The sequence below is a fragment of the Peromyscus eremicus genome, chromosome 10 (assembly GCF_949786415.1).
Source record: "Peromyscus eremicus chromosome 10, PerEre_H2_v1, whole genome shotgun sequence".
NCBI classification, from domain to species: Eukaryota; Metazoa; Chordata; class Mammalia; order Rodentia; family Cricetidae; genus Peromyscus; species Peromyscus eremicus.
Window position 1 is genome coordinate 72794010 of NC_081426.1, and position 26767 is coordinate 72820776.

The following is a 26767-nucleotide window of genomic DNA, read 5'->3' on the forward strand; positions in this document are numbered from 1 at the left end:
GACTTGGAATATCAGTGTTTATTTTTGAGGAATTTTTCTTTCTCTTGTGTTTGTTTTTAATCATTGATATTGGAATACAGAAGAGGAACCAGAAACATACTCATTTGGTTTCCCTTCAGAGCACTCATTCTTGAGGCATTCTCGCCTGAGAACACAGCCATGTGGCCACCACAGCTGCTCATCCTCATGATGCTTTTAGCACCTGTAGTTCATGGTAAGTGCTGTTGATTTTGTGTAATCCTGTAGTCATGCTTCCTCATAAAAGACACTTTATTTGAAATCTTCTCTTTGGGATGAGGTAACTGTTTCTTACCTTACATTAATATCAGGAAGTACCGTAACATATACTCCAAGCTACAAATTTACAACTTTTCAGTAGAAATTCTTCAAGTCCCCACTGAAATCTGAAAGGAAACTAAAAGGTTTGTCTACTTTTCATTTTTAAATCAAGCCCCTGCATATTTTATGTTTTGATTTAACAAGATAGGGGGAAAAATCACCTGGATAATTAATTACACTAATTATTTAGTATAAATTTAGTTTGCATTTTTTTTGTACTTAAAAACACTTTTACTGTAAGAAAATGAGCATTTAGGGGAGAACGGAGTTTACTTTCCCATAAAAAGCAATCTTTTGTTTTTGATTAGTTTTTCTTATTATATATAACCTTTAATATACAAAGCGCAAACTGTGATCTCTTGCTAGAAACATGTTGTTCTCGTTACACAACTTTTTCAATATAAAGGGAAAAAATGCCAATGTTTGGAGAAAAATAATTTTATATAAAATACTAATGAAGGTCATGATAGACTTTCTCCTATTGTTCATGTAGACTTCCTGGTACTTACCTCACTAGAAGAATTTAAATAATATATATTTAAAATTTTTTATAAATTGTGTATTTATTCAACATGAAATCATCACCTATATTTTGTGCAACTACCAATTCAACATTCATTGAATTTCACTAAAAACTAGTAAGTTGACCTTTCTATGTATGTTCCTTTTCACATTTTAAAGTTTTCTGCTATTGATCATTGGTTTTATATTAAAATGAAAGTGTTAATCTCTCCATAGCCTCTTGCTTCTGATAACAAAGTAAGTGGACACAGCTCTATGTGCCACTGCTTAGGGGTTTTCCAAATATTAGTGTAGTGAGCCGCTGGAATGAATTTTTAGTTTCATTAGCTCACCTTGTTTTCTAACTGACCCATTGTATTAAATATGGAAGTTTATCAGTAATTCAGTAATGCTTTTGTAATCCTGATCCAGCTCTTATACAGTCTTAACATTTTGTGCTATCCAACAAGAAAAGGTCATTTAAATTATATTTTTTTACTTAAAAATCAAAGCAAAAAAACATTTATTAGCTTGTTTTGAAGATTAAATAAATAACATATATAAATAATCCAATGTCTGAAGTACAAGTCTTCAAACATTAATTCCCTTGTTTGTCCCACAGTTTATTTTTGTTTTAGTAATTATATCAATGCCGAATTAGCTGACCATAAGAGATGCTTCAGTTAATGCTGATATTCAGAAAAAAAATATAATTGTACATATTAATATACACAAATTAACGTTCTAAAGTCATTCTAAAACTGCTCTGTTAGAGGAAGGTTATTTAAAATAATGAAACAGTAATATAAGGAATGTCATCATTTCATAACCGATACCTCAGATTGTCTAAAACATATACCTTGTATGTACCAGTTAACCCTAAACATGGACAACCCCATAAGTCATGGGTCTTTTTGGAGGATCTGTAATCTGAGTGAGCATGCGCGCGCACACACACACACACGAGAGAGAGAGAGAGAGAGAGAGAGAGAGAGAGAGAGAGACAGACAGACAAAGACAGAGAGACAGAGAGGAGAGATAGCCAGAGAGAGACTAAATGGCAGAGACAGAAAAGAGAGAATAAATACCTGAAACTCTGAGCCGTAAATAGTTTTAAAAAGTTGCTAGTATACTAACTTTATGTTTATACTAAGAGCCAAAATAATATTGTTTTGTATTTACACTACCTAGATCACCTTAATGTTGTTTATCCTTAGCAGTCCAAATAATATTGAGGTTTTCTAAGGATAAACTTTATCTTTCCTACTTTTCCTGTTTTAAAACTTTGAACCATGGAAAAATATGAGTGCATTTTTCCACCTTCTGTAGAAAGCCTTCTCTTTAGTTAGTGTGATGCCATTTCTAACTTTGCAGAAAAGAAAGGCCTTTAATGGTCAGCTTTTGAGGCCCAGATTGCTCACTCATAAATGGAGACATGTACTGTTGATTAGAGCCCAAATATAACAGGATAAAAATTATTAGTGTTCCTGCCAATCTAGGCTCAAAGAAATACTGCATAAGTGGAATCATCAGACAGTAGAACTAAAATGCATGTTACTTAATGAAGTCTTTTTTCCAAAAAAAAAAAAAAATTCTTTGATGGTATCTCTTCTGTTCCCTGATGTCTTCACTGATGTCCAGTGAAGTTGCCCTTTATAAAAATGGAGTCCACCTTTTTCAATAGTAACTTGATTGGAAGTCCCTCCTTCAGAGCAAATAATTAGTTGGGATGCCTACTGCTTCTATGGCCATAAACACTATTATTATTTGGTTCAGATCTTCCTCACAACACTTCCCTAGGTTTATTAGCATTACCTGTTCTTATTGACATCATTAGTTACAGATAAAAATATTGAGGTGCTGAATGGGAAAGTACCTTGAATGGTGTTACACAACTATTAACAACACTCAAGGGAATGCTCACCAAGGACCTGCTTCATTGGCTGGGGTCCTACTCCTAGCTGAACTCAAGTTCAATCAAGGCACTCCTCATAGCATACAATATCGTCTCCACTGTCTTGGAAATTCTGGAGCAATTCTGGCAGACATTTCACTCACCTGCCTGTCTGTATTCTGAGAGCAGACTGATTAGGTTTTAAAGTCAGAAAGAAATGTTGAAAAAATCAGCTCTGCCACCTACTAGCTGTTACTCTTCTTCTCAGCAAATTAGTTAATATCATTCATCACATAGAGACTTTCCTTGATGCTAAAGATAACAGTGGTGTACAAAAGACTTGTATGTCTGCCCTTCAGATGCTTAAAGTACCTTAAAAATGCTTAGTTTTCATCTGGAAGAAGAAAATTATTACAGGGTTGTATTCAGCAGTGGATAAATAGTAAATATATAACTTCTAGGATAGTGATAGGCATTTCATAAATCTCCCATAATTTTCCTATGACCTATTTACCTTGAAGTAAATCTAAACTCCTAAGGAGTAGGCAAGCAACTACAGAATTATCCTTACCCATAACCTGAGTCTTGGAAAAACAAACAAACAAACAAACAACAACAACAAAACTTTTTACTTGAACCTAGTTTTTCAAGGTTTGTAGGAAATTTATAAATATATATGTACAAAACTATTATCAATATCGTTATCATCTATATAAAAATATTACCACTATGTAGAGATACTTAAATCACTCCTATAATTAACAACCAATAATTGTCAAGTGATGGATTCTTATGTGATCGACACATAGATAAAATTAGGAACTAAGCTAAAGGACTAATCCCTATAATGTTGATGCTAGTTGAGTAATCTTCACATTAACCTACATTGTCTGGCCAGTGCTTTCCATGGGAGACAAAAATAATCAGTGCATGAACATTATATATGTTTATACATACGCAGTTGTAAATATGAAGTGTCTCTGGTTCTATGTTTATCTGTCCACAGTCTGTGTCTCCGTGCACCTCTGTATTCCTCCTTTCTGTTTTCCATGACTTCCTCAAGAGCTATAGGATCTATATGTGCCATGAGGCAAGCCTAGAGAAATTGAAAAGTGATGTCCAGTTCATGGCTTTACTATGGTTGCACAAAAATCTATTTTGTATCATTCTATAGCTATGGTTCAGAGAAAGGAAAGGAAAGTTGGAGAATCAAAAGTAGTGGTAATTTGTGTGACTGGGGCTTTTTCAGGGTGAGAATGAACCAGAGAATTGAGCATACTAATCAATCCCTCTACATCTTTAGCTATACACAAGCTCCCCGGAACTTTACAATGTGCTTTTAGACAGAGTCTCTAGGAGTTAGTAGTTAAACCAGGAATTTGCAATCCCTTTGCCTCAGTTTTCCCAGTAGATTACAGGATAGCAGCTCCTGGGATTCCTTCTGACTGTCAGTAAAAGGACATCAAAGTGTAATGTGGGACCTTAAAGTAGATCTCTTCCTGGTCTATAGCTACTTTCAAGTGCCAAAGGTTTGAGATTTGAAAAGGTGACCATGGTTCTACGATATTTTAACTACTCCACTAATTCAGACTTTCTTTATAATTATACTGAGTTATAACCAAGAAGATGGAAAATGTGATCAATCAGCATACTGTGATGAAAAGGAAATCATATTTTTATAGCATCTTCAAAGAGAGAGAAAAGGGATTAAAAAATTTAGAAGTACTCTATGCATGTTTTTCATCTGCAAGTCTGTTTATTATTGTTAAAAATAAGTCCCTAGTTATATATTTATGGATTTTATAGGCTAATGTGTTATATTATGTCTAAGTTACTTATAATGGACAGTTCTTAATAAGAATAAAAGACTGACTAGGTCTGTATATACTTATTTATGTTTCTCTATATTTTATTTCTATAAAAATAAATTTCATAGTTGTATGCTACTTAATATTATAGTGCTTTTATTAATCTATACGTTCTTAAATTGCTAAAATAATACAAAGTTTGACAAGTCCAAAATGACATTTTATTACACATTTTATCTTATATCTTTCCTCTAAAGAGGGGCCTTACTGTTTGTGAAGAAGTTAGGTCGACAGCTCAGCTCTACTTCACTTTGCTGTTTTCAGAAATTAATTATCCTTGAAATATGTATGTTTGCCAGCATAGGTGATTTGTAAGAGTAGTAATGTTCTAAGTATTTTATGGTGAGATGCACTGTACAAAAAAAATGTGTGTCATGATTTTGGTGTGTCAGTTCAATGCTAATGCATCCAGTATTATAATCCATATTAGTCAATTTTTAAAGAATTTTAAAATATATACATTGTAAGTCACAATGCTTTCTGAATACCAAAATGTTAAATACCAGTATTATTCTAACACCATGTTTTGTTTATAGCAGTTTATTTAAAACTTCTACTATGAAGTTTCACAACTAAAAAGATATTTTTGTTTGCATTTGTACCTGGGACTATATTATATGTGAATTTTTCTGTAGTGATAATCTATGAGAAATGTGTACATGTTAAGAATGAAATAACACTTCCTTATATTCAGATTTTATATATTGTGACCACTTTGTGGATTGAAGTATATCTTATTTTAATATCTTAGGCTGGGTGTGGAATGTAACTTTAATCAGGTATTTGGGTATTTAATGCTGATTGAATTATAAAGTATTTGAATATCTAATAGTCATTGGTTCTCTCTTCTTTAGACTGCTATTTTCTTTCTTTCTCAGTATTAGAATGGTGCTCACATTTGTAATTTTATGTAAGCAGCCATAGTACCTATCACATACATTTGTTTCCTTTATTCTGATTGGCAAAATATCTCTAAGCCAATCAAATAGTTAATATTCAATAGCAACAATGCACTGGTTTGATGGAGAGACCATTTCTACAACTGCAATTGTTCATAAGGAGGCCACATTCAAAAGAAGAGGGAATTTATTCTACTTTTTCCAGGTTTTTAAATTGATAGATTGAGATTAAACTTTATATTTCACTATTAATTGCATTTTTGTTTTCACTTACCATTTCTGTTTTTACTGAAATTCTGTCAGAGTGCCTCAGGTAGAAGTGTATTTTTTGATTTTGTTTTTGTTTTTTTGTTTTTTTTTTGCTTATAAATTTTCTTCTTGTCAAAGAAAAACCTATCAAATGTAAAGTGTTTTGTCAGGTAATCTAGTCTAGTTGCAAATTTCTATGAGTAATATGTTAGATATTTTTTCAGAGTAATCGATGGTCTTCACACCAAAATATGAATAATGAGATTTGATTAGCCCTCTGTTTGATCTATACACATTTTGTGTAAATCTGAGTGCCTTGAAATTGATATTAAATATATGATCAGTAATATGCAAGAACACAGTCAAGTATTTTTTTTGTGTGTGTGTGTGTGTGTGTGTGTGTGTCTTCTTTTGTTTCAGTTTAATCTTGTGAGTGTGGAGGTCAGAAGTCAACCCCTAGGTCCTTTCTTAGGGGATTTATGCCTGATTTTTTTCAGATAAGGTCTTTCACTGGGACTGAGTTTGCTGATTTGCCTACACTGGCTGGCAATAGAGTCTTAGGGATCCTGCATATCAGAGCTGTTATTACCAGCACATAACAACACATGTTGGCTTGTGTCTGTGGATGCCAGGGATGTAAACCAGGTCATCATGTTTCTGAAAAGCCTTTCCTGACTTCATTGTTGATAGCCTCTATTTGTTTGCCACTACTGATGTAATCTATTTCATTGTCAAAGTAATTCTCCTAATACAAATTTAAATCAGAATTCTAAATCTTGTCCCTAGACCTAGCTATAAGTATATCATAAGTATATCATGTTAAGGCTTCACACATTCTCATGTATGTGTGAAAATATTTTTTAAAAATTAGATTTGGTATATTTACATTAATCATTGCAAATTAACACTAAATTTTACACCTTTGCTCTTATTTTAAAAATTAAAGTTATTTGTCGAAGTAAAGGCAGTATGCCTTTTCAGCTCACTTTTTATGGCTTAGCACTGAAGAACATAGCCGTCTTACTTTTACATGTACCATTATAAAGAAACATAATAATGTATGCTTTGGATTCAGATATAATACGAGAAATTAAAATAATTACCCCTTTATGGTCTAATGAATATCTAGGAAAAGTAGGAATACATGAAAACTACAATTTCTCTCTTGTCACTACAATTGGTGTAGAATAGTTCACAAATTTGGCAGGATTTATTAATGAAAAAATATAAGTAATACCAAAAATAAATAGTGAACTTTACAATATATTTGCAGCAGTGTAAGGAAGCATTCAGAAAAGTCAAGGTAGGACATTTGGAACTGGGATGGAGCTCAGAGGGTAGAGTGCTTGTCTAGCATGCACAAGATCCTAAGTATGCCCAGACCACATAGTAACTGGACTTGGTGGAACATGCCTGGAATCTCAGCAGTCCAAAAGTAGAGACAAGAATGTTCAGAAGTTCAAGTAACTTCAGCAGAACTTGAGTGAACCTGAAGTCAGCCTGTCCCCGTGAGACAATTAATATATTATTAATATATGTTATAGTATATATGGTACATATACTATAATATACATTATAATATGATGATGATGATAATAATAAGAGGTTTTCCTCAGAATTAATGGGCATCACTTTTATTCTAATATCACACACACACACACACACACACACACACACACACACACACACACCACGGTCTTAGCAAACAGAATAAAACAGTGTGTGGTATTGACAAAGTGTCAGGATAGTGAAAATTAAAATGAATAAAATTCTTTAATTATCTGGGAATTATAAAACAGACATGCAAAGAAGAGCTTGAATTTTGCAAAACCAATAAATATTTTCTCATTAATCTACCTGGATTTTTTCATATAATTTATTTCAAAATTCTCACATAAGCATTTCCATGTATAAACACAATAAAAAATTATCTTAAATATGTAAGGATTTTTTGTTGTTGTTTATTTTATGTTTTGTTTTTTGAGACAGAGTTTCTCTATGTAAAAGTCCTGGCTGTCTTGGAACTTGCTCTGTAGACCAGGCTGGCCTCTACCTCAGAGATCCACCTGCCTCTGTCTCCCAAAGGCTGAGATTAAAGGTGTGTGCCACCACCTCCAGGCTAGATACATAAGATTTTAAAGAAGGAATAAATTAAGAAACACAAGAGACCAATAGTAAGGTATTGTCTGGCTGAATACAAAGTCTCTTTATAAATGTACAGAATATGGAGTACTTAATATAGAGCCTGCAGAGTCAGCAGATGGATAAGGTGTAACACTCAGACACATAAGACTGATTTACAGATTACCTTTGACCGGTAAAGTCATGAGTTGACACGCAGAAAATCACGTACCTAAGCAAAGAGTAAAGCCAAGCAAAGATCAAGTAAAGTTCAAATTGAGGGTGGCAGGAAGAATATTGTTTTGATTATATAATACAAATTTCCTGAAAGAAAATATCTTTGCATTATCTCTCTTTAGCTCCGTTTTTGGAAATGTGTTGACCACTAAGGCTAAGGATGTAATAGACTCCCAAACTGATAACAGCTTTTAAATTATTCTTGTGTGTGTTCGTGTGTGAGTGGCTGCGTGTGCTCTGGTGTGTTCTTGTTGTGGTTGTTCGGCTTTGAGATAAGGTCTGTCACTGGTTAGGAGCTCGCTGAGTAGGCTGACCTGACTCTCCAGGACACCTGGGAGTCCCCCTGTCTCTGCGTTCTCAGAGCTAGGACTGCAAGTCTAGGTCACCCATTCCCACGTGGATTGTGAGAATTTGCTCCAGGTACACAGGCTTGCACGGTATGCAATTTATTATGACTGAGCCATTTCCCTTCTTCCAAGCATTCCAGATATTTGCTGGAGTTACTCACTCTGTTTGGTAGTATAGCCCTTCTCAGACAGTATTGAGAAAGTCCTTGTGAAGGATCTCATGGACAGTTTGTACGAATTTGCTTTGAGTTGATGGGCACTAACTTTTATTCCCATTTCTGTGAAAGGAAATTCAGTCTCAAAGTTATGGCTATAAAAAAAGATTTAAAAATGTAGAGCTTTCATGATAAAGAAGTAAGACATCAATTCATAAAAGATAGCACAGTTTTTAAAACCCGGACATATTTAATGTAATAATCCCTTTCAAAAATGTCATGGAAGGTACTCCGTTTTTATTGAGTATATTTTATATACCATAGAACTAACTTAAGGTTCAGTATATTTAAATGATGCGTAAATTGTCACAATTGATTTAATCTCATTATAGTAAGTATTCCAGAAAGAAACCTTTGCCTAGTAAAGGCACCCCTGTGCCTTTTACCTTTTGACCCTTGGAAGCCAGAAAAAAAAAAAATCTGTTTTCTCTCCTTATGGGTTAATCTTTCCCAGACTTTTCATATAAATTGCTCATATAATGCATGTCTCTTATAATTGCCATTTTCCCTTAGTCACTTAAAAGTTATTTATATCTAAAATGTATAATTACTTAATTATTTTTATTTCATAGTATTTTTTTTTTGTTTTTTTGTTTTTCGAGACAGGGTTTCTCTGTGTAGCTTTGCGCCTTTCCTAGAACTCACTTGGTAGTCCAGGCTGGCCTCGAACTCACAGAGATCCACCTGGCTCTGCCTCCCGAGTGCTGGGATTAAAGGCGTGCGCCACCATCGCCCGGCATATTTCATAGTCTTTATTTCATAATATTCTACTGTAGGCATGTACAGCGTTGTACTTGTCAGTTGATAGAAATGTAAATTATTTCCATCCTTTGGCTGCTTGTTGTCATGCTGCATGAACATTTGTGTAGCACGGTTTTTATTTGGGTGTCCTTTCATTTCCCCCTGATGTTTATGTAGGAGTGGAAATGCTGAGCCACCTTGTCATTCTGTCTTGCCTTTGGAAGGACCATTGAACTCCTTAACGAAGGAGAGTTAACAGGTCCACGTTTTCAGGGTTCGTGAGCCTTTTCCTGCCTGCAGGGTCTTGCAGAGCTCATACCTAGCCCATCTGGTGGAGCCGTAGCAGTCACTGGGATCTGAGTTTTCCTCCGGGTTGGGAACTGCTTCTCATATGCTCTGTAAGATACCTTTTACTGAATTCTTAATTTTAGGTTGTTTTTTTCCTCTGTTATTAAATTAAAAATATTTTATTAGAGAAATCTTTTAAAAGGAGAAAAGGAGATATTTTTATCCCAGAAGATACAAGTTTGGTGATTTTTTTTTTTTTACTTTTTCTAGACTGACTATTCTGAGTGAATTTTTGCTCAGATTCACCCAATTAAGTCCTACCAATTTTATTTTATTTAGAATTCTAAATCATTTTTCTCTACTCCCTCTTTACTTACGCAATTGATTCAGAAGGAATTCATCATTTCAAGATTGCCTTATGTTGACAAAACTGAAGATTGTCAATTATTAAAGCTTCAGCCTGAGGAGTCTTGCATAGTGAGACAGTACATTGACTAGTTTCCAATTCCTCCTTCCTAGGAAAATGTTCATCTCATATCCCAAAAAGTTTCTTCTTTGGCAGAGACTCAATTATTTACCTTCCTGATTTTGAAAATCTTGTCTTTTGTTAATTACAGATGTAATTAGCTGTAATTTTCAAGCTGTATTCCATTTCTATAGACTTTTTCTCTACCATGTCCTGCAACCTATTGAATTCCTAATTTTTTCATGTCCTTTTGTCACTGTGACTAATACCTGGGACATAAACTGTATAGGAGGAACGATTTAATTTGGCTCAGAGGATTCAAATTTGGTTGAATCCATTGTTTTGGGTAAAGATGAGACACTATCATGGCAGAGCAAGCATACTGCTGGCGGATCACATATGGTGTTCATGAAGGAGAGGGAAAGGTGGGGTCAGAGAAAAATAGAGGGAGGAAGGAGAGAGACGGAAAAAAGCAGAGAGAGAGAGGAGAGAGAGAGAGAGAGAGAGAGAGAGAGAGAGAGAGAGAGAGAGAGAGAGAGAGAGAGAGAGAGAGAGAAAAGAGAGTGACATACGGGAAGAGAGAAACAGAGAGAGAATCTGAGACATAGCCCCACCCACTGAATGCCAGGCCTTTAACCACTGAGCCTGTGGCTGACACTACGTATTGGAACTATAACAATATCTCCTTTGTTCATCCCAAGGAAATTATGTAAAGTCATAATTTCATGTTTACCTGTGAAAGCTATGTATTGGATATTAGTGTCCTTTGGTTTCACCTTGCACCTGCTAACAAGCAAAGAGAGGGAATCCAGCCGAAAAGATTTAGACCTCAGGATGGTGCGGACTGAGCGTACTCTTATGATTTCAGCCTGCTGTGTTTACTACATAGGAAACATCATTATTAGGGAAGAAAGGATTGAGAGCTAAAGATAGTAAGTGACTAATAGATGCTGGCTGTAACTTGCTCCTATCCTTTAAGGAACCACAAAAGATATTAGTTTATTTAGAAGGTGCTGCTTTCATGAAGCCTTAAAATAAAGCTAATAGCATTGGCTACTCTAAGCTGGCTTCATGTTTAAAAAAGCAGTGTTTTGTTGAATGATATCTGAAACTCTCTAGGTTTAGACTCTGGTTCAAATTTCATTACGTTCAAGATGCATTACCTGAACCGTTTAAATCACAGCGTTCTTACTTGATAAAGGGGTAATTCGGCCAACATTGTTATAGTTTGAGGACTAAACACAATGATGTATAGAAAGGCCTTCACACAAAACGTCATGCATTTAATCCTGAGAGAATGAACTCATTAAAAAATACCTTTAGGAATTAAATGAAAAACAAATGACCTGGAGAGTAAGCAAATTTAAAATACAATACCATCTTGGGGTCACTTGCTTTCAACAGTATTTTTCAAAGACCACATTGTATGTTCTTAATCCCTGACTGTGACAGTTTCTCTAATTACGTGTCTACACATTTGCACACACATTCAGCCCATCATTATATTCAAGATACACCCGCTGGACTGTAGCTAAGTCCTTAATGAGTTACTAATGAACATCTTAAGCTTAGGTCAGCATTCAGAACCATCCTAAAGAGTGTTGAAAAGCCATTCCAATTACAAAGCTGTGGCTTTTAATTAGACCATAGACCCAATAAAATTTCCTGTTTTCACTCTTCCTACTTTGAGGATATCACATAGCAAGTGGCAGCTGTCCCCTCATTTTGATATCATCAGCCATATATGAAGTTAAAAGGGCTGAATTCAATCAGCTAAATTTGAGAAATCGTTGCATTGATCAAATAAAATACAAAACCACATGCAGCCATTACAATAGTACTCTGCATCGTTTCATTCTTTTTTCTTGGACTTAGATGGCTTTAAAACAGATTGATTTTGTTGTTGCATCAGAGAATAACAGATGACAGGAGGCAAAAAGATCCAGATACAATTAGCTCATGTAGGTGAAAAAAATAAAAATAAAAAACAAAAAAAAACCCTCCTCAAACTTATAAAAAGAACACACAGTCTGCTTTCACACATTACCAATTCTCTACAAGCTGTTAGAGGCACTGCAAAAATAGTAGTTATAAATATTACCTGAATTAGATCAAGAGTACTCTTTACTGGAGCTCTCCATAAAAGTCAACAATGGTGCTATTTAGCAGTGATCCTTTTTGCTCCATTTTGCTCCATTTCCCTCGGTACTTTTAATAGTGGGTGAGACCATGCAAAACTTAGGGGCACATGCCTTCATAAAGGAGGAGAACAATAGGTAAAATATGAAGCAACAGGCCGGTATACAGCCCTCCCTCCAGGAACACTGCACAATAGCTTGAAAGAGGCCTTTCAGGTTAGTCACAATAGCTGGTAGTTGGAACTACTGTGATAGCCCTGTTGTGTAGGTTACCGATGGCTGTCAGCAAGCTTAGGTTGAGCCTCTGCAAGAGATAAAATTATATAGAGGTATATTTAATTTTTTATATATTGTATACTTATATATAATTTCAATATATATATATATATATATTTGAAAGTAGGTATCCAATAATAAATATAGTATGAATGTACCACCAACCTGACATCATCAATCATTGTGACATTTTAGCTTGTTAGCATATCTTCTGTGTTGTTAGGCAGATGAGAAGCAGGTGGGGAAAATCTCTTGCTACCCTAAGGGGGAGAAAAAGGAGAATAAAGAGAGTTGTACTTTTCTCAACTGTTTTCAAAGATGCCAGTTTTGATTAACTTAGCAAAGACAGAAGTCACTAACAAGACTGAGCTCCGTGAAGATATGCATCGTTTTTGCTGATTTTGCCCACACATCAAGGCTCAATGGCAGTGGGATTGAAGAGGAGTTCCCCATTACCACAGCTGTGCAGAATTTTAAAGAAATGGTTGCCATAAAGCATTCTGAACACACAGCTTCCATAACATTGAGAATTAATATTCCTGAAGAGGGTAGCAGATGAAAGAAGTCAGTATTCTAGAGAAAAAAAAATCCAATGCTTGAGTTTTGTTACCAGGAATTACAATCTGTTTGTGTTTTGTTTGCAAAGAGCAGGTGTTTTTAGTTGGAAAAGAAACATTTACAGTTAGATGCCATTCCTTTAGTGAGTAAGATACGTAATAAGCATTTTGTTTAATTTGAATGAAAATAAGTCTGTCTTTTGGGAAAAAGCCAATTTATATAAAAAAATTAACAGAAATTGCCTACTTACTCATGTTCACAAGTATTTGAGATCTGTATTATAGCATTACAATTTAGACAGTCAATACAATAAGTCAGAGCTCTCACCTACTTACATACCTTATTGCATTAACAAAATTAAACTGGAAAGCCAATTATAAAATAATCTCTAGAAGTTGTCTTCCAGCCCTGCAGAATAATTTTGCCGTTAGCTTCATTCACAGAGGACTATGTGACTCTATCACTCTCTTCCTGTCTTATACAGTCTTGGCAACTTTTTTTTCACTCAGTCTTCAGGCAAAACTTTATTTTACTTCATTTCACTGGCAAAAGCTAGATTGTTGAGAAGTGTCAGGAAATGAGTCTGGAAGGAAAATAGTTCTCCACACAGGGCATATCTATACTGTGTGGAACGATTCCATCTAGTGAAAGGATCTAATATGTGAGATGGACTTACAATCAGGGTTACCATAAAAGTTGCTTCATCATACGGTGTGGGACAAATCATCACTACTGAACTATTTTCTCTAAGAATGTACAATTAAAATACGTTTTTCCATGTCACAAGTTCTACATTGTAATTTCTGCTTATGGCATCCTTAGGTAGCTGGTTGAGTTGGAGCTTTTGTGACGACATTTAGATATTCCTATGAAGCCTATAGAGAAACTCTGCAGCAATTACATACACCTTCGGGAAAAAGCAAGGAAAAGTAAATCTTTCATATGGGCAGCAGCATGGTGCTTGGGGAACAAGTACCTTTCAGGTTTACATGAGAAAGCAGAAATGATCGATAGCCATTGTTTACAAAAAAAAGAGATGAAATAAAAGTCTACTTCACCTGTTGGGAGAGGGGAAATTCAGGAACAAGTAAGCATTGCTATTGCATCTATTTCAATATATTTTAAAATATATAGTTAGTCATTTCAACTTAGCCAAATAGTTCTACTCATAATAGTTTAGTGAATATTCTTAAGAAGTTACTAAATGCAAAAAAAAAAAATTGTTGGCAATTTTAAGGTGAAAAAATGGGCCAAACATCATTCTACAGATGCAATGATATAGTCAGATAGTCAATTGAAGGGAGATTTGAGTCAGGACCTCACAAATGCTTTCTTATAGGCTTCCTTGATGGGTACTTTTATAGCATGTTGATACTTCATTTGGTAGACGAGTTAAACTACAATCAAAGTGATGAAAACAGAGTGCTGAGAATGTGATAGCATATGATGTCAACAGTAGAAATTATAATGAGAGATCTTTTCATTTAGTGTGGTGGAGAGGAGGGGATTGAATCTTGAAGATCAAATTTTAAAACAGGCTTTGAATGAAATTTTAAAAGAAAACAGAATAAAAATATGATGACTTCCAATGTTGCTTTCAGATATGTAGTGAATGATCTGGAGGATTTGCGGGAAAACCGAAATTTGAGTCCAGTATGAATTCAAGGAAGCTTGAAGAGTAGGGGAGATTTCCTATAAGCAGATAGGGAAGGGAAGAGTTAGACAGGTATGAGAAAGAGTTCACACATGATACTTCCAAGAAATAGTAAGGAGAGCCAAAGAGTGTACAGGTTGCTAATAAAATGTATTAGCATCCATTTTAAATTCTGTATGAATCATACTTAATTTACTAGTAAAATGACTCATAAAATATAACCCAAAACCAAGAAACAAATGACTTACATAAAGTATCCTTAGTTTGAGAAAGCTAATTCACTTTGAACCCTGGTAGTCTCTTATGTGTTAGTGCCATCAAACTCTTCTAGAAGTTTATCCATTGCTTTACATTATTTTATTCAGGTTCCAAGCTCATTTTTATGATTGATATTTCTTTAGAAGAAGCAACTACCATAAGCCACTAAACTGAGGAGAAAAAAAAAGCAGAAGTAGCCAAACTTCTTTGGAAACAATGGATATATGTTTACAATTTTTATTGATTCTTTTGTTTTTGAAATCATAATATAATTATATTATTTCTCCCTCTCCTTTCCTTCCAACACACCCTCCCAGATATCCCTCTTTGCTCTCTCTGAAGCTCATGGCAGCCTTCTTTTTATTAATTGTTGTTTCATGCATATATGCATATGTATATACATATTTAGTCCTACATATGTAAATCCAAACTGCTCAGTCTGCATAATGTTACTTGTATGTATTTTGCAAGTCAGTGTTGATTTTTGAAAGTATATTTCAATGAGTACTCGTATTTTCTGTTTCCAACTCCCTTTGTCCATGCTGTCTCCCTCCTTTCGTTCCCTCCTTTCTTTCCGTTCTTATTGTTATTTTGGAAAAGATTCTTGTTATGTAGTCTGCTCTTTCCATGAACTCACAATCTTCCCGATTCCTCCTCTCAGTTGCTAATATTGCCGAATTATATACCATGCCAACTCTTGTGATTATTTCAACTGTATATTCTGTATATAACATAAAAATGATGGCACTGCTATCAAAAACATTTTATTTCTTTAATGCTTACTTTATTTCCTTTCCTTTCTTCTGATTTTTTGTCTACATACAAACAGCACCATGAAATTTTCATATGGCGGAGTACTTTGATTGAGAGAGTAAACATAGACGTGGCATAAATAATTAAATAAATCCAGTGTAGTATACACTAATAATTTTAATATTTCCACTATCCACTATCTGGCGATTATTTACTAGGAAAGCAAAATCAAAGTCTTTAAATGATGAAAGCCTCTGCCTAAGAAGTACTGAATGACAGAAATATAGCAAGAAAAAGTTGCTTATAATGAATATTAAATATCATTCATGACTGCAGCAATTCACATTTGAAAGCAGCAGATGCACCATTTTGTACCAATGACTCCTTTATCAGAGGTATCTGATGTTTTAATAATTAAAATGAAATTCCTGTTTCTGTGAAGGTTACAAAGAAAGCTTGGTGCACTTACTTTATAAGAATGTCAGAAGCTATAGTCTCAAATTCATGTAGGAGGGGGAAATTCTAAAAGAGAAGGTTGTTGAGGACCAAACCTGTTAACGTCACATGGTGCAGTGTTTTTCATCAGGACTTTGAAAAAGTACCTGTTCTTTTAAGAATTTAGACAAGACAAAGGACACCAAGAATGTGAAGCATGTCTCGAAGTACCCAAAGACACCTCGTTTCTAAGGAGGACTGAGTGGTTTTTTTCAGCCATGTATAGAATTTATACAAGTGGGTGGAGAGTGCAAGTATAGAGATCACCTTACTTCACAGGAAGAATCTCTCTTCTTCAAATACAGTTGTGCCCCAAGGACATCAGAAGCTTCTAATTACAGCTTTTTCCCATGAATTCTGGTGGAGTTTTTGCAAGGGTTATTACTAGCATGTGAGTTAAGGAATCTTTTTTTTTTTTTTTTTTTTTTTTTTTGATTTTTCGAGACAGGGTTTCTCTGTGTAGCTTTGCTCTTTTCCTGGAACTCACTTGGTAGCCCAGGCTGGCCTCGAACTCACAGAGATCCACCTGGCTCTGCCTCCCGAGTGCTGGAGTTAAAGGCGTGCGCCACCATCGCCTGGCGCGTTAAGGAATCTTTTTATATGTAAGATTCTAGGGGTTTACTAGACGTTTAACTGTGGTTGTTATTTTGATGATTAAATATTATGATAGTTCTGAGGATCACAAATTGGATGTATGGTTATACATCCTTGGAAGTTCTGCAATGCCTTAATCTTAGTATGTGCAATATTTTTTAAGATAAAAATTAAAATTTGGGGCTTTGCTGCCACTCTTCGGTGACTCTGAAGTGTGGTGAATTTAAGTGAGTGTGAACTATATTGCATGACACAACCCAGGTTTCATTTCCTCCAACTTAAGAGGTATATCAATTTAACTTCATGTGTTTTTTTTTTTTTAATTCTTTTGACTTTGTCCATAAAATCAGGTTCTTTCCTCATGCAAATGAGCTTTTGTGAGATCCCTGATTGTTTGCTGCTTAGCTCAGGGACATGTTCTTTATAGTTCATGTGGAGAGAACGTTCAGGTAGATCCAGACACACTGGTGTTTGTCACCTCATGTCTATTGCATATGCATTTTGATCAGTTGTCATTTTCTTCTTGCTGTAGAATTGCCTTTTTTTTTTTCAAATATTTGATCGCTACTTCAGAGAAAATCCTTTTTTTTTTTTTTTATTTTTGTTTGTATCTTTCCCAGTCATGTCATTCTCTTTCCTCTCAATAATTTGTCCTAGATAGAAACTTAAAAATGACTGTGACATACAGAGCCTTCTGACTGCTGCTTACTCTCTGGTATTCAAAACTATTGAGCTGGCTGTGCTAACTCCTGAACAGTTCAAAGCTTTTCCACACAAGAGACCTCTGCCATAGCCCCAAGTTCTTTTTGCTTCCAATTTGTATGACTTTTGTCATAGTTTGATGTGATTTGTTTTTTCTTTAAGTTCAGATCTTAACAAAAAAAAAAATCTTAGTTTGAGTATTATCCCCATGAGTGTCTTCCTTAAGGATTCAAATACACCCTTTATAGCTCACCACATATATGTTTTCTGAGGACTAGCCATATATCTATATCATATTCTTTTCTTCTTTATGTGTTATGTCTCAATGGCCCTAGCAAGGTGATTGGTTCATTTGCACTCCCTTGTAATCTACTTTGTCCATGACACTATTCTATACCTTAAAGAGAAGCTGACACTTGATGAGAACTCCATACTTACATGTCAAATGAATGAAATCAAACAAGCTCACATCCCATCATTCCAAATGAGCCGGGATGTTAACTTGGCAAGGAATAAAATCTTTCACCATCACTATAACAGAAGCTTTTCGTGTAGCATATTATATAACACACTTTCACAAGTGTTTTGACACAGAATGGTTGTAAAGATGGTCAGAGACATGTATTTGCAAATAATTCCATAAAATATACACAGTTAGTTTTATTATCACTAGGAGTATAGAGGAGAGGGACTAGAAAAATTTGAAACATGCTTTTTGACACATTCCAATTATATAGCTGATCATAATGGTGTTTGAACTGTGTATGTATATATATATATATGTATGTATGTAAGTATATTTATATATACAATGCTATATTATGTTGTTTAATTGTAAATCATTATTTCATATCAGTGTTATAGGCATTAAATTTAGAGCTTTCTATCAGGTGGAATTTCTGATTTTTTAATTATTACTTTTTTCTGTAAAGGTTTTATTTCATGTGATGGAGTGATACGATTTTAGTTTTAATTTACAAATAACACAATGATTACCACAAAGTGCTTTTTCTTCATTGATTAATTTTTTCTTCACTGCTTAATGTCAGCCATATAGAATAACAATATGTCTTTAAACATTCAGCTGTAATAGTTAAAAATGTATGTATCAAGAATGATGTATGTATCGAGAATGGTGTTTTCCTTTGTAAATCCGTTGCTTTCTGTTGAGAAGTAGATTTCATTATCTTTCTTATTGAATAAACTCTTATTGAGTAAACTATAGTTAGAGTAGAGAATTGTGTATCTCGCTTATCACACCATAAAGAAATCATGTACTTAGGTAGCTCTATTTTTTCATAGCATATAATATATGATTGTTGTGTCAATTTTTTTTAAATTATCATATGTGTATAATTTTATTTTATCATTATTGTCTTGGTCTTCCATATTTATTCATTTATGTAATATGCAACATTTGTCAGTAAAAATCACTGTGTATATAAGTGGCAAAAATATATGTGTATCTTTTCACAATAATGTCCATCATAGCTCTTAATAAGTATCTTTCAAAAATGTTAGCAAAATGACCAGAAAACATATAAATAAATACAAAACAATCATTTAACTCTACACCAGAACAAAACAAAATAAAAAGAATAAATAACAAGATCCCTTTATATTGTCAAGCTTTTTATGTAAAAACTGAGTTTGGTAGCCAATACTTCATACTGGATAAATTAGTGCCAATATTTTGTATCTTAAAGCTATGAGATTATTAAATACATAGTGCCCATAGTTTGTTTCCTAAAACTATGAGACTATTAAATATAGAGAACTATTACATTTTGTAGGTAACTAGCTTATTCAGTTTCTGTAATTATGTCTAATTTTCTGATCATATTAGGAATGGGGATAAGAAGTTTTTCCTAATAAGGATAGTGTTTATAATCTAGGGGCTAAAAAATTCTTTGCTCAGTCCCAGGATTGTCTGAGTGGGACTTGGGGTGGCTGGTCCTAAGCCATATAGAATAACAATATGTCTGCAATACAGGGCTGCCTTGGGGATGGCCTCTACTGGGCTCCTCTGAGGCCTGAGTAAGCAGGGGTCTGTCTGATGGTGCGGTCCCCGCAGGTGGCAAGCACAATGAGAGACATCCAGCCCTTGCTGCTCCACTGCGACATGCTGAGCGCAGCCCAGGAGGCGCTCTACCTCCCAGACATCTTCTTCAGCAGCCAGCTGCAGAGCGCGCCACGGCTCATCGAGGACAAGGCTCACGTGGAGCTGCCAGAGGCGTTCGTGGACCCGGTGCCCCAGGAGCACAGATTGCAGCCCAAGGTGCGGCCAGCGGGGGAATGGGGCTGGGGTGGCAGGGCAGGGCCTGATGGGAGACTCAGTCCCAAGCAGCTCTCCTCATGTTGCATTCCACATTTTCTGGTGGCCTATGTTTCTGCATTAACAGAGCATGCCCAGTCACAGCCTTATTTTGAAATATTTTATTTAGAATTTATAGTTGTGATGGAAACCAGGGATTGTGACAAACACTTGTCATTCCAACGCTTTGGAGGTGGAAATGGAAGGATCAGTGTTCAAGACAAGACTAAGCTATGTAGTAAATTTTCAGACCAGCCTGGACTACCTGAGACCCTATCTAAAAAGACAAAGAAAAACCAAAACAAACAAAGAAAAAATAATATTTTGCATTATTGAAGGACACTTGAAGTGACCTTTTTAGTAAAGCATTTAACTAACTGTTAAATTCCTAATACTATGAAGGATAAGCTTAAACATTTCTGATCATCTGGTTTGGGAAAGAAGTCTTATCAATAGAAACTAACAAGGTTTTGAAAAGATTATGATTAAAGCATCTTGGTAAGGAATTATGCATAGTCATTTAAAGCATAAAACCTCATGAAAAGCTAGTAATCTCATGAAAATGTTGGAATGTACTGTGATCTTGCTTGCCAGCTGGTAACTCTAATGTGAGACTCTATTGAGTCCAGCTATTGAAACACCACTGAAAAACACTATAGAATATTTCAACAAAATTCAATACTATTTCCCCCAATACTATGTACTATCAATTTTCTTTTTCTTTCCTCACAAAACTCCATAGGGTAGTCTTATCCCTGTAATTTCCCTGGGGGAACATAACATTCATAACTTTGTATGCTTCAACATGGGAAATATTTGGCTGAAAACCATGAATTTCAAGTTACCCTGCCCACTCTGTAATTTTTTGGAGGGATAAAATGTAAGAAATGCAAGGGGGAGGTGAACATCACTGTATTGGTTGTGCTTATTGTCTAAGTCCCATTGTGGTAAAATAAAATAGAAGGCTTTATTTCAATACTAGGGTTGAAAGAGGTGCATCATGAATCCACTTCAGGTTTAAGAGACTCGGGAGACTTAAAGCCAGTTTTTCAGTTCTATGGAGCACATGAGAAGAGGGAAGGGTATAGGGAACATGGTGCTCACCGTGGCTTTGTGGCCTCAGTCATTCTGTTTCATCAATGCTCTTCAATCTGTTCATTCAAATGATCATTTTTTCTTTGATGAGTATGAGTGGGGGCTATGGTGACAGTGGTGTCCACAGCAAGAGACATGTAGATGTGTCTCTAGTGTGTTGCAAAGATTCAAGGGCAGTGTAGAGTACCCATTTTTCCTGTTTTGCTATGACTCTTTCAGATATGACATGCTTCAAAGAAGGCACATTTTCATATATTCACACAATGTGTTTCAGTGGTCATAGAAATTTCGAGGCAATTTTGACTTGAATTGTATTGTACAACAATGCTTCAAATAAATATCTTTTAAGTTACTCCAGTGAAGCATTATTCATGGAAATTTATAGAAAACATGAAGGAGAAATCCAGAAATGGTGTTTAATTTATATTATTAAAACTTAGAAATGTTTAAAACAATACACACACACACACACACACACACACACACACACACACACACTGTTGTTTGCAATTTTGTCTTCTGATGAAAATTCAGAATATAGGATTTTTTCCTAACTCTTAGACGTTATTGATATTTAGATAGATTCCAATTTTTATTGTTTTTTTTTTTTGTCTCATAACACTCTTCTGTATCACTAGCTTTTAAATCCTGCCACATATATGTCATAATGCAAGTTAGTGGTGGGTTTTAAATCGTATTTCTGTAATAGTAAAAAAAAAAAAAACGTAATTATACGGGATTTTATTTTAAACAGAGATGAAAGTGGAAGTGCTTGGTTGTCTGGGAGCTCACAAACGGAGGGTAAAGGCTGTGTGATGCAAAGGAACTAAAAGGACCGTAAAAATCTGTTATCACGGCGATACGCTTAGAAAGTTGCTGTCCCATGAAAGTAATTTTTCAGCGAGACAGCGAGACTGAAGGTCATTTGAGATTGTTTCCCACAGAAAGAGTAAAGAGGAATAAGTAAATATTACAGGAGAATAATCCTTCCCCGTAGTGAAGAGAGTGCACACAGCTAGAGTGCTTAGATTGGTATTAAAAATGTAATTGAAGTAAGAGAATCACATTGTCTTGAAGTCTTTAAGTTGAAAAGACACGGCAGAATTCAAACAAGAAAATGTCAGGGAATTCAAGTTCTTTCATTACCCCTTTGTGTTTCTCAAAGGAAAAGAAACAGCCTTGTGAGATGAGAACACTGTAAACATGTAGTTAGTCCTCAGAACACAGTTTAAATAGTGAAGGACAGTATTAATGTAATCAACCTGTGGCTTAAAAGTAAACTTCGTCTTGCCTTAAAACTATCCTAAGTTTCATTCTATAAATAATCAAAAAATAAGTAAAGACCCAACAAACCCAGACATGGCAAGAGAACAAGGTCCTTTTCATCATTTTCAAGTGGCGTTTTGACATCTTTATCCTCGAATTTATTTAACATTTAGAGATAATAGAAGTTAAGAGCTAATGAATGTTTGGATTCACAGAAACCAGAGATTCACTGCATAATAAAAAAATGACACACACACACACACACACACACAGAGAGAGAGAGAGAGAGAGAGAGAGAGAGAGAGAGAGAGAGAGAGAGAGAGATAGAGAGAGAGAGAGACTGACTGACTTAATCCCGGAATCCCGGTTCTTTGAAGCACTTTCAGTCAGGGGAAAGCTTTAAGTCAATCCTAGCCAAAATCCAAATACTAAATATTCCCTAGAGGATAGAGGAAGGCCAACAAGTTTTAAAATATTTTTATCAGTTCCTTGGTAATTTCAGATAATATACTCTGATAACATTCACCCCCTCTACTCTTCCTACTCTTCCCCTAACTCCTCCCATGTCTACCACCACTGTCCTTTCCCAAATTCACAGTTAGCTCAGCATAGAGGTAAAGGAAGACACTACTATTAACACAAGGATTTAAGTTCAGTGTAGTTGGAGTATCCAGTGCAAATGATAGTTTCCTAACACCATTCTAGGAATGATCTAGAGAAAAATGAGCTAGGATCTGATCAGAAAAAGCATGATATTATATTGCGAGGAATTTGGCATTTTTCCGATGGCAGTGAGGGAAAAAAAAATGTCGAAATTAGAATGAATCAGGGAATGGCACATTAAGAAAAAGACAAAGGACAACAAGACAAAACAACAAAAACCTCTAGAGACTTCAAGACAAGATGGAGAATTATATTGACTCACAGGAAATAAGAGTTAGCTGTGTTGGTGGCTCTGATTCCAGGAGGGAATGTCTGAGGAGAGAATGTTCCTAGTAATGGGGAAGGGGATGAGCTCAGTGCATAGCATCCAGAAAGCCCTAAGAGTTATCCCGGCATCCCTGGTACCCCAAACCTTGACAATCAGGCCCAATCAGTAAGATTTAAAGATTCATTATGTATAGAAGTCAGAAAATACAAGGAAGAAGACCACTATGGTTGAACCCTTTAAGTAGGAATAGTTCTCCATTTTACTGAGATAAGGGAGTCAAGGATAGACGGTAACGTTAATAAGGCATGATGGAGTTGCTGGCCAAACAAAGTCAGTCTCATTAAAAAAGAGAAGAAAGGCAGGATTATTCTTTAATAGCACTGTCCCGGCCAGGAATGATAAGATAGCCTGAAACACAAGAACATCTGCTGGGATTTCACTCAGCCCTTCCTTTACTCCCCTGTAACACCTGGCAGGGATACAAGGGAGCCAAAATTAGGTTGAAATTTTGAGCTATTCTGACTTCTCTTCAATATATTTATTTAGTCAGCCCCCTCGTGTGTGTGTGTGTGTGTGTGTGTGTGTGTGTGTGTATGTGCATGTGCGTGTACGCAGAGTTTAAAGTCAAAATCTGGAGAGAACAGGAGACGCTTCTACTCCTATTTGCTCTCATTTAGTATGTAACGTAGCACTCACTTCAGTAGAGTAATAACCAAAAGTAATCTCCACATGTCTTTTGAGAATTCCTCAGAAATGAACCTTGATTAATCTCTTGCCTAATTAAAACTGATTATTAAAATAGCTTATCCCTTGACTACAGTGTAAATTGGTGCTTTATCTTAAAGAAATGGTTAATGTTCTTGTTGGTTAAGAGTTTTGGAAAGAAAACCTCTGCTCACAAAGGCAATGCCTTCAGAGCTGTTAGTCCATGGCTATGCTTGCAAAGCTCACATAATTTTGCGTGTGAGATGCTAGGGTAATTGAAGCTCTCATGGTAAGGACAGAAGTTCATTTGCTGGGTTGCATGTAACACCATGATTTGGGAATCCAGACAGTTCCTTTGTATATCACAAAGTCACTAAACTTGATAGGGCAAGTCACAGATACTGTGAAACCTACAAAAGCCAGAATGCTAATGAGAAAAGGCTTATAGTCAGACAGCACTATTTTTCTTATCTTAGATAACATCCCAACAGCTACATTCCTCAGTCACGTGTATGCCTAGCTTTGATGGCTTGGGGGGTATTCTTGAAGATGAAATGGCGTCTATGCAGGCAGAATGACAATCATCATAATTGACCAAGCACAAAGAAAGAAGAATTTCATTAATTTTGTATACCAGCCATAACCTCTTATCCCATACCTTTGGCAGACATCACCTCTCTTTGGTTGGAAGGTCCTGCATCATGAGTTCCTTTTAGTTCAGCAGCTAAACTTGATAGACAATGGAATTAACATACTTTCCTCTGATTGTAATTATCCTTACTGATACTCATTTTTTGGGGAGGGCCCCAGAGAGGATCTTGCCATGTACCTCAAGTTTCATTATGCAACCTTGGTTGATCGCAAACTCAAACTAGCAGTCCCTCTGCCTTAATCTCTTGAGTGCTAAGATTGCAGACGTGTGCCACCATTTCTGACTAAAGCCAAGGAATGTTATTGTTTTGTTTCATCTATATCATGACCTATGATTGGTCTGTGCTTCACCAGTGAGACATGTCATCAGCCTGACCACTATTCTTGACAAAATGATTTCTGTCCTCCTGCTTTTGTATCAGAGTAGTTTAAAAGTGTGTGTGTGTGTGTGTGTGTGTGTGTGTGTGTGTGTGTGTGTGTAGTCAGACTTTTTCATCAGGACCGTTGGCTCCCCAATAATGACATGGGAACTTATTAATTATGACAGCTCAGCTGATAGCTTAGACTTATTTCTAACTTAACACATTTCTGTTAATATACTTTCTGCTTCGTGGCTTTATTATCTCATCTCCATCGTGCCCATCCTGATTGCTCTGCATCTCCTGGGGTCTCCATCGTTCTTCACAGCATCCTCTGTTCCTGGAAATCCTGCTTAGCTATTGGCCATTCAGCTTCTTATTAAACCAATCAGAGTGACACATCTTCACAGTGAACAAAAGATTATTGCACAACATTTGTGTGTGTGTGTGAGAGAGAGAGAGAGAGCAGAGGGTGGGGGAGCAGAGGGAAGTAGGGAGAGAGAGAAAGAGAAATCACATCTCTTGGGTAAACAATGTGTCTTTATTGTCTTCCAGTTTTTGAATTTTCATCCGATACAATCATTGGAATAACTGAAACTTTGTTACTCTCATTACCCTTTGATTACTCTTATTTATCCTGACAGCAGTGAGGTATGGTTCTAGCATGCTCTCACTTCCCATAAGCCTAAATTTAAAATACAGAAACGCAAAAACCAAAACCAAAAAATCTTCCTCAGAGTTTGTTATTATATTATAGTTAAATCCAGCCTATCTAAGTAAAGTCCGTGGGGAGATAAGAAGAGGTCAGAAATAGTAAGAGGAGAACAGAGATCAATGTTGTCATGGCAATGAAAAACATTCTGTTTTAACACCTCAGCCTTTAGAATATATAATTCCTGCTATAGGAGAATAATATAATGTGGCGCTCAAAGTGCTGTGTTAGCTTTCTTGTTTTATATGACACTCTAATATTATTTCAGGTAAAGCCCCTATTCAGATTCACGTGTGTCTTCTGGAAAGGCTCGAGTTTATAGGAGACTTTGACTGTAATTGATATGCAAAATGTGTTCTTTTCACATTGCTCTTCAGAATCCTCTTGTGTACCTATCGTGATATCTTTATGTTGGAAGAAGAGGAAAACGTCTCTAGAGAAATAGAAGAGGTGTTAAAATTGATACAAAATGTGTTCAGGCCCTAAACCTAATTTGAAGGAATTTCTTTAGGACCTTATTTCTTTTTCATTAGTCTAAACACCGAAGTGATATATCCTATTGAAAATATCGGTATCGGTGAGCACGGACTTCAATATTTCTATAAAAATGCTAGAAATAACATGTCTCATTTGTTTTGCCATTATGTGTACTTATTTTCTCTTTCTAGGAGAGTAGGTTTGAAACTGCTTAATGATACTTTTATTTCTGATTCATTATTTTTATTATAAAAATTGAATAATAGGAGGCAGAGGCAGGCAGATGTATGAGTTCCAGGCAGCTTGGTCTACAAAGTGAGTTTCAGGATAGCCTGGGCTACACAGACAACCTTGTCCCAAAAAACTACACACACACACACACACACACACACACACACACACACACACACACACTGGAAATTTTTCCTAGCCTTTAATATGTGGGCCTCAAGAAGTTGTATGTCTAAAACCTGATCAGATGTATACTTTTCATTCTTTTGTTAATTGGTTGAGTGTCTACCACGTTTTAAGAATTGTAGGTATGTTCCAAAGAAGCAAATTATATACTTAATAATGACTGATCTTTGTCATTATTGTGTTAGGATCAGGTTAGCAGTTACTTGGAAACCTTTTGTCTTACTGAAGTATCTCTCTTATTCAAATA

General features: G+C 35.5%; 1 protein-coding gene across 1 annotated transcript; it reads left to right on the forward strand.

The window, feature by feature from the left end:
• The first annotated feature begins 2 nt into the window (after positions 1-2).
• LOC131920418 (adhesion G protein-coupled receptor L3-like) lies at positions 3-19918 on the forward strand. The gene is made up of 2 exons (XM_059274751.1): positions 3-214; positions 19668-19918. The coding sequence occupies exons 1-2, from the start codon at positions 160-162 to the stop codon at positions 19916-19918; spliced, it is 306 nt and encodes a 101-aa protein (XP_059130734.1). The 5' UTR covers positions 3-159.
• Positions 19919-26767: the final 6849 nt, after the last annotated feature.

What these genes read in the sequence shown, in the direction of transcription:
- LOC131920418 (XM_059274751.1), top strand. Translation starts at nt 160, where the DNA reads ATGTGGCCACCACAGCTGCTCATCCTCATGATGCTTTTAGCACCTGTA. An exon ending in TTTAGCACCTGTAGTTCATG is followed by an intron (nt 215 to 19,667) that starts GTAAGTGCTGTT and finishes CGGTCCCCGCAG; the next exon opens with GTGGCAAGCACAATGAGAGA.